Genomic DNA, 15,471 nt, shown 5'->3' with positions numbered 1-15,471 from the left:
CCTTCTGTTCTCTCATATTCCTCCTCCTGCTGCCCATCTCATGCGAAAGATTCAAGTTCTAAGATGCATCAAGTCTGGCTTTGCCTGTCTCAGAGCCAGTCTTCCTCCACCAAGCCTGGGATCCAGTATGGATGAATGTGCTCTTCTGATGTGGGTCCCAACTAGTTTTTCAAATTTGTATTTATTTGTTTGTTTGTTTGTTTAAATGTAGAGATACAGCAAGACGTACACACACACACACCACATACACACAAAGAGATCTTCCATCTGCTGATTCACTCCCAAATACCCCAACTTGCTAGGTCTGAACCAGGCTGAAGCCAGGAGCCAGGAGCTTCTTTTGGGTTTCTCGTGTGGGTGGCCAAGCCCCAAGCCCTAGGGCCATACTCTGTTGCTTTCCTAGGCACATTACCAGGGAGCTGAATAGAAAGTGCTGCAATTGAGACTCCAGCCCATGCTCATACGGGATGCTGGCAGGACATAGCTTAATCCCCTGAGACTCAATGCCTGTCCCCACCCTGAGGCTTTTAGTGCTGTTTTTCTTTCAATTTGTTTTTAATTGTCTCTAAGATTACTCCTAGTTCCCAGTAGAGAACTGTAGCAGTGTGGAGATGGATGAGCAAGTAGCCACAATGGCTGGAGCTGAACCAACCCAAAGGAACGAGTCAGGAACTTTTTCTGGGTCTCCCACTCAGGTGCAGGGTCCCAAGGCTTTGGGCCATCCTCGACTGCTTTCCCAGGCCACAAGCAGGGAGCTGGAAGGAAAGTGGAGCAGCTGAGACATGAACTGGCTCCCATGAGATGCCAGTGGTTGCAAGGCAAGAATTTAGACACTAAGCTGTAAGCCAGGCCCAGTTTATTCTTGAAAACATTCTTCTTTCCAGTCCAATGGGATACTGAATTGGAAACAGGCTGTATCTACTGATTTGTTCCAATCATCTTTTTTTAAAGAAATACTATTAATACTCTTATCCCCATATAAATGTATTTTGCTTTCTTAATGGGCATTGCTGATATATAGAAAAGCCTATCAAATAGTTTTGTATAATATGCTATAACCTAAGCTGGTACAGCTTCCCCTGCATTTTGGCATGAGATTTGATCTGGTTTATTGGCCAAAAGAAAATTCATTCCACAGGCAAGCTGTAAAAAGAATCATTTATGAGAGATTTCATAGGGAAAACTGATGAGAGAAGTATGTATGTTGCAGAACTGAATTCAGTTCACTACAAAAAAAAAAAAAATCACCAGAACTGCCTTGCCCTCAACAAACCAAAATGATCTTCAAGCTGTTTATTCTTCTTACATTTCGTCCCTCTATCGCCAGTCCTCAACTTTTTCTATTTTTTCTTTATCAGGACAATGTATTCAGTCTAGGCTTGTGTTGTCCACAACACTTAACCACTTCAAGTGGTTGAATGCCCTTTGTTTCAGCCCAGGTGTCCAAGGAAACAGGCTTGGGTCATTAGAGTTCTACTGCAGACAGACTCTGCAAAGTCGTACTGGGAACAGTGTGTGGGAGGGAGAACAGAGAGGGAATGTATGTGCTTGGATGTCACTCCCAGTTCCTTTGCTTTGTGGTCAAAGTTTACCCCACAGGCATCATTGACGCCCCCACACTTGTAGTTTGCAATGCCTGTCCCTCTGGCAGCTGTCTGGGAAGACAAATCCCACACTTCATGGGCTGGGAAGTAGTCTCCCATCTCCATCTTAAAGTGATGGGAAGAACCAGAAAGTCCTGTATGTGGCCTATTGTCCTGGCTGTATGGTAACATCCAAAGGTGAAAATGACCTATTCCCAGGCAAGGGTCAAGTTCACCTGGTAATGGGAGGAGACATCTGTGCTAGTTGATTGCCCCTATCCAAAGGAAAAATAAAACGCATCCTTCAATGACAATTAGGTGGTTCAGCCTGAAGTGGACACCTAGGCTGAAGTCCCCTGGAGAAGGGAGATGGGGAGTAGGGAAAGCAGAGCGCGAAGGCACTGTCTTCTTTGATGTTCACATTTCGAAGAGATGGCTCCCAAGCCCTTAAAAAAGACATTCCTGGGCTATAGTAACATTACAGTTTTCCTTTTTTAAAAAAAAAAAAAATGCTTATTTGTTTGAAAGGCAGCATTACAGAAAGGGACAGAGAAACAACTTCCTTCTGCTGATTCACTCCCCAAAAGGCTGCAATGGCCAGCACTGGGCAAGGTCAAAGCCAGGAACCTGAAAGTCCATCCTGGTCTCCCTTGTGGGTGGCAGAAGCCAAAGGACTGTACCCTTTTTCTCTGCCTTCCCAGGAGCATTAGCTGGGAATTGGGTTGGGAGTGGAACAGCTGGAGCTCAAACTAGCACAAATACGGGATGCCAGTGTCACAGGCAGCAGCTTAACGTGCAAAAATATCAGCCCCGATATCATAAATTTTCTAATTGTAACAGCCTCTGTTTCTGTCTTTCTCTGGGTAAAGACAGTTTGTAGTTGCCTAAATATACCACAAATCCATAATGATATGCAAAGTGAATCAATTATGGCAATAGAATGAATTTTAGGGTCTATTTCAGTTGCAAAATCTGTAGATGGTCACATCCTTAGATAAACCAATGTAGAACCTATGCACTTCTTCTCGTATTTTAAATGATCTCAAGATTGCTTACAATGCATAACAAGGTTAATGCTTTGCTCATCATCATTGTACTGTATATAGCGAGCTTGCAGCACATACAGCATGGATATGCTGACAAAGGGATGACTTGAATATCAGGATTGATAGAAGAGGACGTCACGATTTCAACAGGGGCTAGTATCGTAGGATCCAGGCAAAAGGTGCAATTTCAAAATTCCTGCCTCAGCTGACCCCCTGCTTGTGATCTCTGACTTTTCTCCACCCCATGCCTTCTTATTATCTCATTGAGGTCCAAACTACCAGAGGTTGTCCTGTTAGGAGCTATTCCGAAATCCAACCCCCTCCTTGCCTCTTCTGTGCAGCATCTGAGGGCTGGCTTTGGGAAGGATGCCAATAGCTCTTGCTGGTCCACCATGCTCATCTAGAACCACCTATGCCTTTACACTTTAATAAGCACCTTAAGGGCTCAACCAGATAGCCTAGTGATTAAATCTTCACCTTGCAACTTCCAGAATCCCTTTTGGGTGCCGGTTCATGTCCCGGCTGCTCCACTTCCCATCCAGCTCCCTGCTTGTGGCCTGGGAAAGCAGTCAAGGATGGCCCAAAGCCTTGGGATCCTGCACCTGAGTGGGAGACCTGGAAGAAGTTCCTGGCTCCTGGCTTCGGATTGGCGCAGCACCAGCCATTGCGGTCACTTGGGGAGTGAGTCATCGGATAGTCATCCCTGCTTTCCATCCAGCTCCCTGCTTGTGCCCTGAGAAAAGCTGTTGACGGTAGCTCAAAGCCTTGGGACTCTGCACCTGTGTGGGAGACCCAGAGGAAGCTCCCGGCTTCAGATCGGCTCAGCTCTGGCCATTGCGCTCACTTGGGGAGTGAATCAACAGATGGAAGATCTTCCTCTTTGTCTCTTCTCCTCTCGTATATCTGATTTTCCAATAAAAATAAATAAATCTTTTTTTTAAAAAGAGGGTGAATTGGGCCCGGTGCAGTGGCGCAAGTGGTTAAGGTCCTCGCCTTGCACGCCTGGGATCCTATATGGGCGCCGGTTCTATCCCGGCAGCCCCGCTTCCCTTCCTGCTCCCTGCCTGTGGCCCAGGAAAGCAGTTGCCCCCCCCCCCCAAAAAAAGCAGGACGGCCCAAAGCTTTGGGACCCTGCACCCGAGTGGGAGACCCGGAAGAGGCTCCTGGCTTCTGGCTCCTGGCATAGCATCGACCGTTGCGCTCACTTAGGAAGTGAATCATCGGACGGAAGATCTTCCTCTCTGTCTCTCCTCTCTGTATATCCGCCTTTCCAATAAAAAAAATAATAATAAAAATAAATCTTTAAAAAAAAGAGGGTGAATTCTCTCTCCTTTCTATTTCTTTTTCAAATAAATAAAATAAGTAAACAAAAAATGTTAAAGGAGAAATTATTTCTTTTTCCTTTTTTCTGCTATACCAGGAGTCTGCTGGCTTTCTTAACTCTGTTCAAGTGTGTGTGTATGTGTGTGTGTGTGTGTGTGTGTGTGTGTGTGTTGGGGCGGGGTTGAAGGTCCACAAATAATCTGTAAGTGAACAAGCATGATTGTATGCCAGTAAATTGGTTTTACAGATAATACAACTGGGATTTTCTACAATTTCCAATGATCACAAAGTAGTCTTCATTTTTTTTTTTCGTTTCAAAATACACTCATTATTCTTTGGCTCAAGCGCCATAGAACACTAGGCAGCAGATTGTAGTTGACCCACACGTGCTACAGGGTCAAATCCGGGATGCCACTGTGTGCTTCACTCCCTGCCACATTCCCAGGACCTACAACATGCATGACTATCTCCCCGGCTCATGGCATCCCAGAAGTCCCCCACAGATGATTTGTGAAGCCAGTCAGTGAAGAAGTGAAGTTAATGACCACAAGAGAGTGAACAGTTCTAATCCCAGGGCCCCAGTTTACCCCTGACAGGACTTAGATGTCCTCACCCCACCCCAAGAAGCTGTAGAAAATCAAAAGGCTGAGGCCAGCATTGTCTTTCAGTATCTTTATTCCAACATTAATCCTACTAATAGAAAGCTTTATCTAGGAGGAAGCAGAGAGGACTGGACTACGCAAGGATTTCCTAAGGATCTGGCTGTCTTTTTCCCACTGTGGCATTAGGGGTGGGGCTCAGATTAGAGCCATGATCCACACTCAGCATTTTTGCAGAGGAGGCATGCCTCTGCCCCCCACCTTAGGCAGCCACAGTCATGGGAAGCAGCCACTGTCACACGCCAGGCTGAAGAGGGTCCCTGGAGAGTGCAGAGGGACCCAAGCCAGACGTGGTCAGGGTCCAGACTTGTGGCTGTGGCCCACAGCCCAGTTGGTAAACATAAAGCCCAGGCTGAATGCCATGAAGAAGACCCCCAGGATACCAAAGCACAGGGCCTGCAGGGTGAGGGAGAGAGAAGATGGAGCTGGCTGGGACCTCCCACTCCAGCTCTTCCTGACCCTTTGTGTTCTCCTCTTTCCTTAAAGCCACACTTTTTATATGACCGAAACCGCTCGGGAAGTCTCCCTTCCATCCTTCTTCTTAAACAGCCTCAGTCTCAGAGCCCAGTGCAATGGCTCAATTAGCTAATCCTCCCCCTGCAAGTGCTGAAATTCCATATGTGCCATTTTGTGCATCAGCTGTTCCACTTCCCATCCAGCTCCTTGCTTGTGGCCTAGAAAAGCAGTGGGGGATGGCCCAAAGCCTTGGGACCCTGCACCCATGTGGGAGACCCAGAAGAAGCTCCTGGCTTCAGATCAGCTCATCTCCAGGCATTGCAGCCACTTAGAGAGTGAACCAGCAGTTAGATGAAAGATCCCCCCCACCTCCCTGTCTCACCTTCTCCCTGTTAACCTTACTTTAAAATAAAAATGCACAAATTAAAAAGAGAAAAAAAAAAAGGGCTCAATCTCCTTTACAACAGTCTGGAGAATTCCTCCTTCTGGAATGCTCTGTCTCCCCAGAGACATGCTCTGCTTATTCTGCTCCTCCTTAGGATAACCTTTTCCATTCTTCCAGACCATACCTTCCCTTCCCTCCACCCCCCTCTGGCTCTGAGAATGTCCCTCCCATATCCAAGGTATCCAGCAGCAGCAAATTTTCTTATCCTCCAAATGCCATGTCTTTTCCTAACACCCTTTAGAATGTTCACCTGGATCTTGGGCCAGGAGAAGGGGGGCTCCGTGTCAGAGCGTACAATGCGGAGGTAGAAGATGCTGGGAAGGATGAAGATGAGGCTGGGAGCAGAGGTTGACCCTGGAGGACAAGAACAATGTGGACGAGTCAGCCTGAGTTTGGGTACAGAAGCTAATTTAGGTGGGATCTGGGACTGGAGGCAGGGACAGGGAAGGGAGAACACCAACCAATAACAGCAAAAATATCCCGGATGGTCGGCACACAGATGACAAGGACATTGACCAAAACCAGCAGGATCAGGGCTATGAGCACATGTCGTAACCAGCTGAAGCTTTTTCTTGGGAAGAGTAGCTGCTGCAGAGCCCAGCGGATCTGTGGCCAAAGCAGGACAGCAAAGGGTTCAGAGTTCAAGTGTTGCCCCTCTTCAACATGATTCTTCATCTTTAGCTCCACCCTCTATATGAGATCCCTATAGGCTGTTCCCATTTCTGCCTCTACCCTTTGTTCTGCCGTTCCTGTTTCTTTGTCCCAGCTGATCATCTAGCTATGCTGTACCCTTGAACTGATCATTCTCACCTCGTTCTTCTGATGAGCCATCATCTGTGCTGCCTCCCTCCCTGATCTTACCACATATATCTCCACTTCAGTCTGACCATCTACTTTCTCCTTCTCTGTCCATCTGGTAGTGCTGCCTTTCCTGTCTGTCCATCTCTGCTTCCATCCCATCCATCCACTTGTAGCTCCACTTCCCATCCAAACTTGCAAGCCTACATGCTCGACCCATCCATCACCCATATTCCCACCCACGCCATGGGCCTGCCCTTGCCCCCCACACACAGGAAACAGAACGACAGGCACGGTGAGAGTCACAGCCAGAAGCACGGCCAGGCGCACGCAGAGGATGAGCAGGTCATTCTGGCTGTACATGTGCAGCATCTCTGCTCCCACGCTGTCTAAAGTATGACATGGGAGACATGGAACACAGGATTTAGAGAGAGCTTCCAGGACTAATTCCGCAATCCACGACTCCCAGGACTCCTCCCATGGCCCAGCAGCCCTGACCCCGTCGGCTCTACTCACTGTAGAAGGTTAGGTATCCAAAGGTGGCCGTGAGAGCGTACATGAAAAACATGGCCCCGATGGACACATTGGCCACGGCTTGCATCCTGCGCTGTGTGGGCCTAATGTATAGTGGTGATGGAACTGTCAAGTCTAGACCTCTGAACTTGGCCTAGTTCCGCAAAACCAAACCCCATCCCACTCTCTAGAGTTTCCTTTTCCCAAAACAACATTGAGTTGGTACATATTAGGTTGCCTGTCTCTTCTTCCCCTGGGTGACTAGCCAAGTGACACCTCCCTCTGCCCATCCATATCTCATCCCATTTAGCCACTGCCTCAGCCCTCTCTGGCCATCCACATCACCCCCCCACACACACTGTTCTCATCTTTGCCATGCACACCACCCCCTCCCAACTCATTTCCTGCACTCTACCTCCCAACTCTGTCCATACATACTCATACTGAATGCTAAAATAATAGACCACTTAAGCTCCAGTCAGGAATTATGTACTCTGAGTCCCTCAAGAACCCCCAGTCATGCACAAAGCTCCAGTCCCCAGATCACTGTAAGCAAGCACTTGGGGGACACTGTGACTGTCCACCCTGTACCTGGCTGGCTCATCATGCATGACTACTCGCCTATCCACTCACCGACAGAGCTCTGTGTAGATGGGCAGCACCTCCGGGTGGCAGACAAAGGCAAAAGCCATGATGGGGATTGTGTAGGACATCTGCACACCAGAGTTCACAGAAGGTTAGAGAAGCCCCTCCACATTCCCCCAGCCCTGCTTTACCCTCTACATCATACACACACCCACATATACACACATGCGCGCACACACACATGGCAATCCTTGATGTCCAATACCTGACCAGTCCACTCTGTCCAGGATGCCCTATAGCACAGAGCCAGTGGGTTTGAGAGTGGCATGAGCTCCCACTGGCCTGTACACTCACCTGAGAGCCAACCGTAAACATCTGGGCCTCACAGGTATAGTTGAAAATTTGGATGGGGATTTCTAGGGAATCTTCATTCTGCACCACTGTCCCACTGAAGACTATAGCACAGCCAATCTGGAATTTCTTATAGATGACCTGAGTGAGAAGAGGAGAGTGACAAAACAAGGTCACAGGACTCTGTCCCAAAGTCCTGAACTCTGTCTTTGCACTTTGTCACGTCTTCTCTGACTCACCGAAATGAGGAAAAACAGCATGCAGGACAGAGAGAGACCGCTGGTATACCCCAGGTAACCTACAAAAGGCAACACATAGAGCCTCATAAATCAAAAGATGCCCCCCACTATCTACAGCAAATCTCCCAAATCCCTAGTCTGGCCTTCAGGACCTCTCCCCCACCCCAACAACCACAAAGCCTCCAAATAGGCTAGCTCCCTTGGTGTTCTACACCTTGACGATGGAGGTTTTCTCCGTGGAGCTCCTTCCACCTACCATTGTTCTCCCATGAGCACCCCAGGAAACTTCTTACCCAACTGCCTCATGAGAGTCAGGGGAAGGATGATCACCACACTGACAATGATGACGAGAAAGTTGCCCTTCAAGTACCAGTACCTAGGGAGACAGAAAGACATAAGTGACTGATCGCGGCCAAAGAATACTATTGGGGGGTGGGTACGAGGGTGCAGCCACACACAAAATATCAGTCAGCTAGCCAGCCAGCCGGAAAGATGAGCTGACATTTCATCTCGAAGAAGTCATTCAGGTGTCCGCAGTGACAAATGGCACAAGGAGCACTGACAGAAACGGTCGGCTGATTGCGAGGCAGCACCAGCGGTTTGCAGATGGGAACATGCACGCAAGTAGATAAAAGCCACTGGCAGATGTGCCTTCAGCACATGTACTCAGCTGACCAAACACCCCTAAGCCATCACCTTCAGTGTTCTAATGAGCCCAGTGCCACAACATGTCTGACATATAGTTGGAGTGAGCCATGATCCTGGCAGGTACAAGTAGAATGAGAGCAAACTGATCTATGGTTGAATAAGTTGATAGAAAGGCAGGCATGGACACAAAGTCAGTTAAGTCCAAAACACATGTTTGAATAGCTCAAGGTTCATGGAGCATCTGAAAGTAGCTAGGCTGATATGGCCACACACACCAAGACAGACTGAAATACAAATGGAGTGAGGTAGCTGACCACATTGTTGAGATCAAATCCAAAGAAATGGGTGGGGGGGAGGTGGAAATAGACATTGTGGTGTAGTAGGTTAAACCACTGATTGCAACACTGACATCCCACAATGGAGTGCTGATTTGAATCCTAGCTGTTCAAGTGGCTGAATCCTTGTTAATGTTGCAGACATTTGGAAAATGAAGCAGTGATCGGAGATCTCTCTCTCTCTCTCTCTCTCTCTCTCTCCCTCTCCCTCTCACACAGATTAAAATAAAAATAATAAACATTTTTAGAAGAGAAACACTGGGATTCTCTATAGATTTCAGAGGAAGACATGCGGGCAAGACAGTCAGAGACTACAGAATCTGCTAATAACCAGTTCATTCATTCAAAAGAATCTCACTGCATGCTTACTATTTTCTGGGTTGTCACACATTCTCTCTATCTGTTATACATAGTTATTCACAGGCAAACCAACAAAGCACCATTGGACCTATTTTTACAGTAGGGGCAGAATATAATAGACATGCTAAGTCACATGTCAGCCCCCTGGATGTTCTCAGAATCAAGTCAAAGATCTAAAAGAATAAACACAAATAACAAAAAGAAAATTCAGACCAGTCATAGAGGAGTGGGTATTTGCCCTAACAGATAAAATTATGGCTTAAATAATTGGGCCCCTGCCACCCATGTGGGAGACCTGGGTTGGGTCCCAGGCTCCCAAGTTTGTGCCATTGCAGACATTTGTGCAGTGAACCCGTGAATGCCAGCTTTCTCTCTAGAGCTCTCCCCAGCCCCGAATAAATAAGTTTTAAGATGATGTGAAACAGAAGCTTATCCACGTCAGGCAACGTCCACATGATCACAGTGAGGCTCAGCCACTAGACACCCAGTGCCAGTATTAACCCACAGATGCACCTAGATGCTTGCAGTTGGAGCAAAAACACATTGCACTATACACACATACACACACACACACACACACACACACATATAGCTGGAGTCCCTTCAGACACAAGCAAACACACAGATCCACAGCACAATGAATCCATAATCAAATGCAAAGACAAATGCACAGACCAGAGCAGTCACACATCTATGGCTGTAGCCATAATACAGAGAGTACGTATGGACAGATGTTGGGGATTACACGTAGATAACCAGAGAGAATTTGCCAGAACAAGTGTCACCAAACCAGAGATATAGTCAACTTGGCACACACACAGAGCAAGCCATGGGATAGTACCTGCGCGCGCGCACACACACACACACACTCACACATCCGTGTCACTGGAGATTACTATCCTCTCACAGCCAGACTGAATTAGCAAGGTGGATAGACTCCGAAACAGTATCATAGAATCAGCAGGATACGCAAAGTCAGACCGACTAAGTGTCAGAATTGGAATCACACTGAACATAACCCACTTGCAGTCAATCACACAGCCAGCCAGGGAATCTGCCAGCAAAACAGTCACTTGAAGTAAATCCACAGTCAGAATCCACATCTACTGGATATGCATGGGCATACACAGTCAACATCAGAACACAGTACAAGAGCAATCACAGACTCAGCACATGGTTTCCTGGGCTGCTATGGTCAAAGCCACTATCACACACATTGCTGGCATCACCATGCACAGGAGTCAGTCTGAGCCAACTGGCCAGCCCAACAGCCTCAAGCTAGACACAGAGTTAAAGTCACCAGCTGTAGGCCACAAGCAGACATGGGGGTCTGTGCACCAGCCAAGAGGTGTTGCTCACTCACCCCTCAGGGTTCATACGCAGGAAGGTGCCGATAACCAGGGGGAGTTCGGATTTGATGATGAACAGGTAACTGGACATGGCTGGTACAAATGGGGTAGGTGTAAGAAGAAGGATTCCCCTCACTCCCTTACCCTTTCTTGCCAGCCAGACTAGGGACAAACCCCCTCAACCCACCCTCTTCTCCCAGCTGGCCTCTACCTCCCAAGAGTCCTTACCCCCAATGTTGTGCAGACAGATGACAATGGCCACCAGTATCTTCCCCACAGGCCCAAATGCCCTCTGTCCCAGAAGTTCATAGGCTCGTAGGCCAGAGGGTGGGAACAAAGAAAAAAGGGTTGTGGGTATAGAAAGCCAAAGCAAGGATGGGGAATGGAGATGGTGGGCAGAGGGTCTAGGAGCCAGGAACTCATGGCTTGGGAGGGGTGGGGCTGCTTGAGAATGACTGGAGGTGAGGCTTAAGTAGGGTTTATCTTGTAGTAGAGCCTGGGGGGGGGGGGGGGCTCTGAGACCAGGTAATGGTAGCTGGGGAGAAGAATGAAGGCTTGAGGAAGGAAGTAGGGGTCTTGGAGCCAGCACTAAAGCCATGGTGGGCATTGAGTCTTGGGGCTGAGAAATGGGTATCTCAGAGTTGTGGGGAGTAAAGGTGCAGTGGAGTAGTCCAAGACCAGAGAGGATTTGACTAACGTGGAGTCTCATAGCCAGGTCAAGGGATGGAGGTCAAGAATCCGGAACTCCAGAGAAAGTCTGGGGGTCAGGCTCAGAGGTCAGCAGAAGGGGTTGGAGTTCAAAAAAGTGCATTGTGAGATCTAGGGTACCATGGGATGTGGGATTTGGGTGGTCCATGCAGAGTATGGGCTTAAGGTCTGAGGTCTGGATCCAGGTGTAGGTTGAGGTCTGGATCTGGGATCTAGAGTCTTGGGTCCCAAGGGTGAGGGCTGGACCTGGGATCCAGGCTCTTAGTCTTACCTACAACACTGGAGCAGGTCAGCAGGAGGTGGATGGAGTATGAAGACAGAAGTGCAATGCATATCAGCAGGACTCTGGGGCACAGAGCACAATTCAGACATGATCCCAGACCTTCCACTCGCCCCACAACGTTTGTGCGTCCCTACCCCCACCTCCAGGTCACCTATGCACTCACAGGAAGAAGATGATGCCCGTGTGGGACATGGCGTAAGCCAGCCCTAGGATGCCGCTGCCCATGATGGCATTGCTGAGGTTGAACACTGACATCCCAAATGATGTCTTCCCCTCTGGCTGTAGGCAAGAGATAAAGTCGGGAGAAGGGATGAGAGTTAAAGCTGGGAAAGGGAGAGGTAGAAAGTGGGGGAAGGAAGTGGAAAGAGAACTTTGGGAGGGAGCAGCTGGACGTGGAGAGGCATGTGAGAGGATAGGGTTCCACAGAGAGTAACTGTGAACTTGGATCAGCTGAAAATGGGGAGCAGTGAGCAGAAAAGAAGGGGGCAGCCAGAGCCACGTGAGAATGTAGGTGGGTGCCGCAGGGGAAGGCAGTCCCCGAGCCACGGAGAGCAATCAGGGAGGGAGGAAGCCAAGCAAGTAAGAGAGAGTGGTGGAAATACCTGGGAAGGGGGAGAATCTGAGAGTTGAGTAGCTGGGTCAGGAAACGAGTTAGGCTGAGGAACAGCTGGCATCAGTTGGGAAGTTGAGTTGGAGCAGGTGCAGCCAGCACGGGCTGTGCCAGTATCACGCTCATCCACCAACTGAACCGGCTTCGTCTCAGCGTCAGGAACATCGTTGGGCAGAATGTCCTCATGTTCCTGACTGGGGCTGCGTAGGGGAAGAAAACACAGGTGGGGCTGAGAAGAAGGGGACCCCTGACCCCTGACCCCTGACACTGTCAACTTAGACTGCCCCAGCCCACAACCACTCACCTTACAGCACCCGCAGGGAAGTCTCCATTCATTTTGAGCTCCTGAAGCTCCATCCTGTGGACAGAAAAGTAGAGTTGGCAGAGGAGATGAGACAGGGAAGCAAGCTGGAAGGGCAAAGAGGATGGCATGCAGAGGTAAGCAGCGAGCAAAGCACAGAAACTGAGGAGAGTCAAGAGGAAGGAAGAGAAAAGCAAGAAGAGCAAGGGGATAAGAGAAAGTGAGATAAATGGAGAGCAAGAAACACAAGCCTAAGAGGTGACACAGAGATGGGAGAGATGGGGAAACAGAAGAAGAAAATCAGAGTGGAGGAAACTCCAAGAGTTGTTCAGACAGACATAGAAAAAGGGCAGTGAGAGATCACGAGAGAAAGAGGGACAAGAACGCCGGTGAGACCGACCCTGCAGCAGATGAGCTAGCCATTTAGAGCTAAGGCAATCTCTCCTCCCAGACCCTAGACTCACTGTGCCTCTTCTCATGCCCGCGGTCCTTTTAGTTCCTGTCCCCCGCGCCCTCCCCTCTTCCCTCCCCCAGTCACCACTTGGCCAGCCATTCACTCCTTGCAAGGACACGTGTCAGCGCAATGGCCCCACCCCTTCTAACACCTCCTCCACCTGCTCCTCCCTGCCTAGCCTCCGGAGCCCAGGACTGATGCAACCTGTTGAAGGGGCTTCCACGGGGGTTGCGGGGAGGGAACAGGACTCAGAAATACCAGCTTGGACCAGATGAACGATGCAAAGTGCTCTCAGCCACAGGGACAAACAGAGGGATAAAAGACAAGAAGGCAGAAAATATGGGAGTCAAGCAGTGTGGCAGACAGCGTGGCTATATGAGCCTGAGAAGGGCAGCAGGGCATATGTAAGGGTAAACACAGCCAAGCCATTTCCACGCAGACCCTCCATCTGGATGTTATGGTGGGGACAGGGTTGGGTGGGGGTGGCTCCCAGGGAGAGGCAAGGTGAACAGGTGTGGTGGTGGGGAGTGTGCACATACATACACTATATGCAAACTGGGTAAATCCTAGAGTCCAGGACCCCAGCCCAAGCATGGGGTAGGGTTTTCACACCCCAATTGAGGAGCCCCACTATGTGTCTCTCTGCTGAGGGAGGATCTATCTGCTCAATCCCACCCAGGCATTTGGCAGGAGTGTCCCAGGCAAGGCATGTGTCTCCTACAGGTGGGGTAGAGTTGGGGGTCCTGATCCAACTTGATTAGATTGCTTAAAGGGCAGGTAGACGAGAAGCCTCCATCCAGAACCCTAGTCATCCTCTGTATCCCCATCCCCACCCTCCCTGAAAAGCCACAAGCTGGCTAGGGCTTCAAAAGTAGCCTAGGGTTAGGGTTAGAGTTAGGGTTACGGCAAATCCACACACACCCCAGTCCCCCTACAACCAAGGAGAATAAGGGATGGGAGGTTTACTTCCCCACCACAGCAGGAGAAAGACCTCTCCTGTGCATATTCAGGGATCGCAGCTACATAACTGTTCTCAGTACAGCCCCATCTATGGCTCAGAGATGGAGCAGAGTCAGCATCCCTCACAGAATTACGAGTGAGTGTGGCCAGGCAGGCAGGGAAGACACAGGGCACATGTAGTGAATGCTGAATTCTGGAGCACACACGGACCCTGATCACTGCCTGTGGAGCTCCCAGGCTCATGGGATAATCAGCCAGCCTCGGTGTGCCAATGATGTCATAGACATCATCACCCCCAAACAGAGCCACATAACACAAAGCGCAGGTGAACACAAGTTCCTACGGGAATCCAGGCATTGTCGACTCACAGACGCCATAGCCCACGGGTTCACAGCTATCATGCCAAAGAGAACCAACAGGCAAATCCACACACAGACTCACCAACATCTGCATCAGTCCCCCTCCCCTGGCACACAATTCCAAGGTGCAGATGGCTCCAGAAGTCCACTTACACAATCAGGTCTCTAACATGACATGTTAGCACATAGTGAACTCACATGTGTGCTGGTGACCCAATGAATAGCCACAACTCTGGTCACACAGACGCAGGCACTCGCAGTATGATATGACTGTACACACCAAAGCCACAGTCGCGCACAGACACATTCACAGCTGCACTCAAGCCACAGACTACGTATAAATCAAGTCCAAGGAAAAACTCCCAAGGAAAGGTGCAAACGCACATAAACAAAAAAATGCAGAAATACGGAGTGCATACCTACTATCGTTGCAAAGCAGAAATCCATAAAATATGCATAAGGCCGTGTGAGGAAAAAACAAAACAAAACAAAACCAGCACACCCCCCAAAAAACAAAACAAACAAATAAAAACAGGGAACCAAAAACCACTCATAAGAGAGCAGTTTAAAAAGCATGCGGGCAAGGCATCTTGTGCTTTAATTTCATTTGCCATGAACTTTGAAAAATATATTCATATATTCATTTGAAAGGCAGGGGTTACAGAGAGAATTGGAGAGAATTGGAGAGAATTGGAGAATTGGAGAGACAGAGACCAAGCTGGTTCATTCCCCAGATGGCTAAAACACTCAGCCAGGCCTAAGCAAGAGCTTCATCTGGGTCTCTCACAGGGGCACAAGGGCCCAAGCACTTGGGCCATCAGCAGAGAGCTGGATTGGAAGTGGAGCAATCAGGACCCAAATAGTGCCCACATGGGACATCAGCATTAGTCACTGGTTTTACCTGAACACCCCCGTGCCAGACTCAACCATGAACCTTTTGAAGTACCTTGTACAGTGGCACCAAAAGACAGCTCCACAGGGCACACATCTGCAGCCACTCACTGGAGAAAGACACAGACGTGGGGGTAGACACATGGAGAAAAAAGACACACATAAATAAGACATACACATACACAGGACAGACAAATGCTCCCTCCAACACACTC

At 49.0% G+C, this 15,471-nt stretch overlaps 1 protein-coding gene across 1 annotated transcript; it reads right to left on the bottom strand.

Annotated features, from left to right (window-relative positions):
- Positions 1-4,905: 4,905 nt before the first annotated feature.
- Positions 4,906-12,648, bottom strand: LOC121171224 (sodium-coupled neutral amino acid transporter 5-like). Its single transcript, XM_041002838.1, has 15 exons — positions 12,596-12,648; positions 12,412-12,491; positions 11,845-11,956; positions 11,673-11,743; positions 10,919-11,014; positions 10,705-10,783; positions 8,292-8,374; positions 7,999-8,057; positions 7,763-7,900; positions 7,457-7,536; positions 6,827-6,927; positions 6,584-6,699; positions 5,974-6,118; positions 5,763-5,866; positions 4,906-5,007 (listed from the first exon to the last, which is right to left on the bottom strand). The coding sequence occupies exons 1-15, from the start codon at positions 12,646-12,648 to the stop codon at positions 4,906-4,908; spliced, it is 1,419 nt and encodes a 472-aa protein (XP_040858772.1).
- Positions 12,649-15,471: the final 2,823 nt, after the last annotated feature.

Source organism: Ochotona curzoniae, unplaced genomic scaffold (assembly GCF_017591425.1).
Source record: "Ochotona curzoniae isolate NIBS_2020 unplaced genomic scaffold, NIBS_Ocur_1.0 contig_1274, whole genome shotgun sequence".
NCBI classification, from domain to species: Eukaryota; Metazoa; Chordata; class Mammalia; order Lagomorpha; family Ochotonidae; genus Ochotona; species Ochotona curzoniae.
Note: the sequence above shows the minus strand (reverse complement) of the source record. Positions and strands in the feature narration are given on the sequence as shown.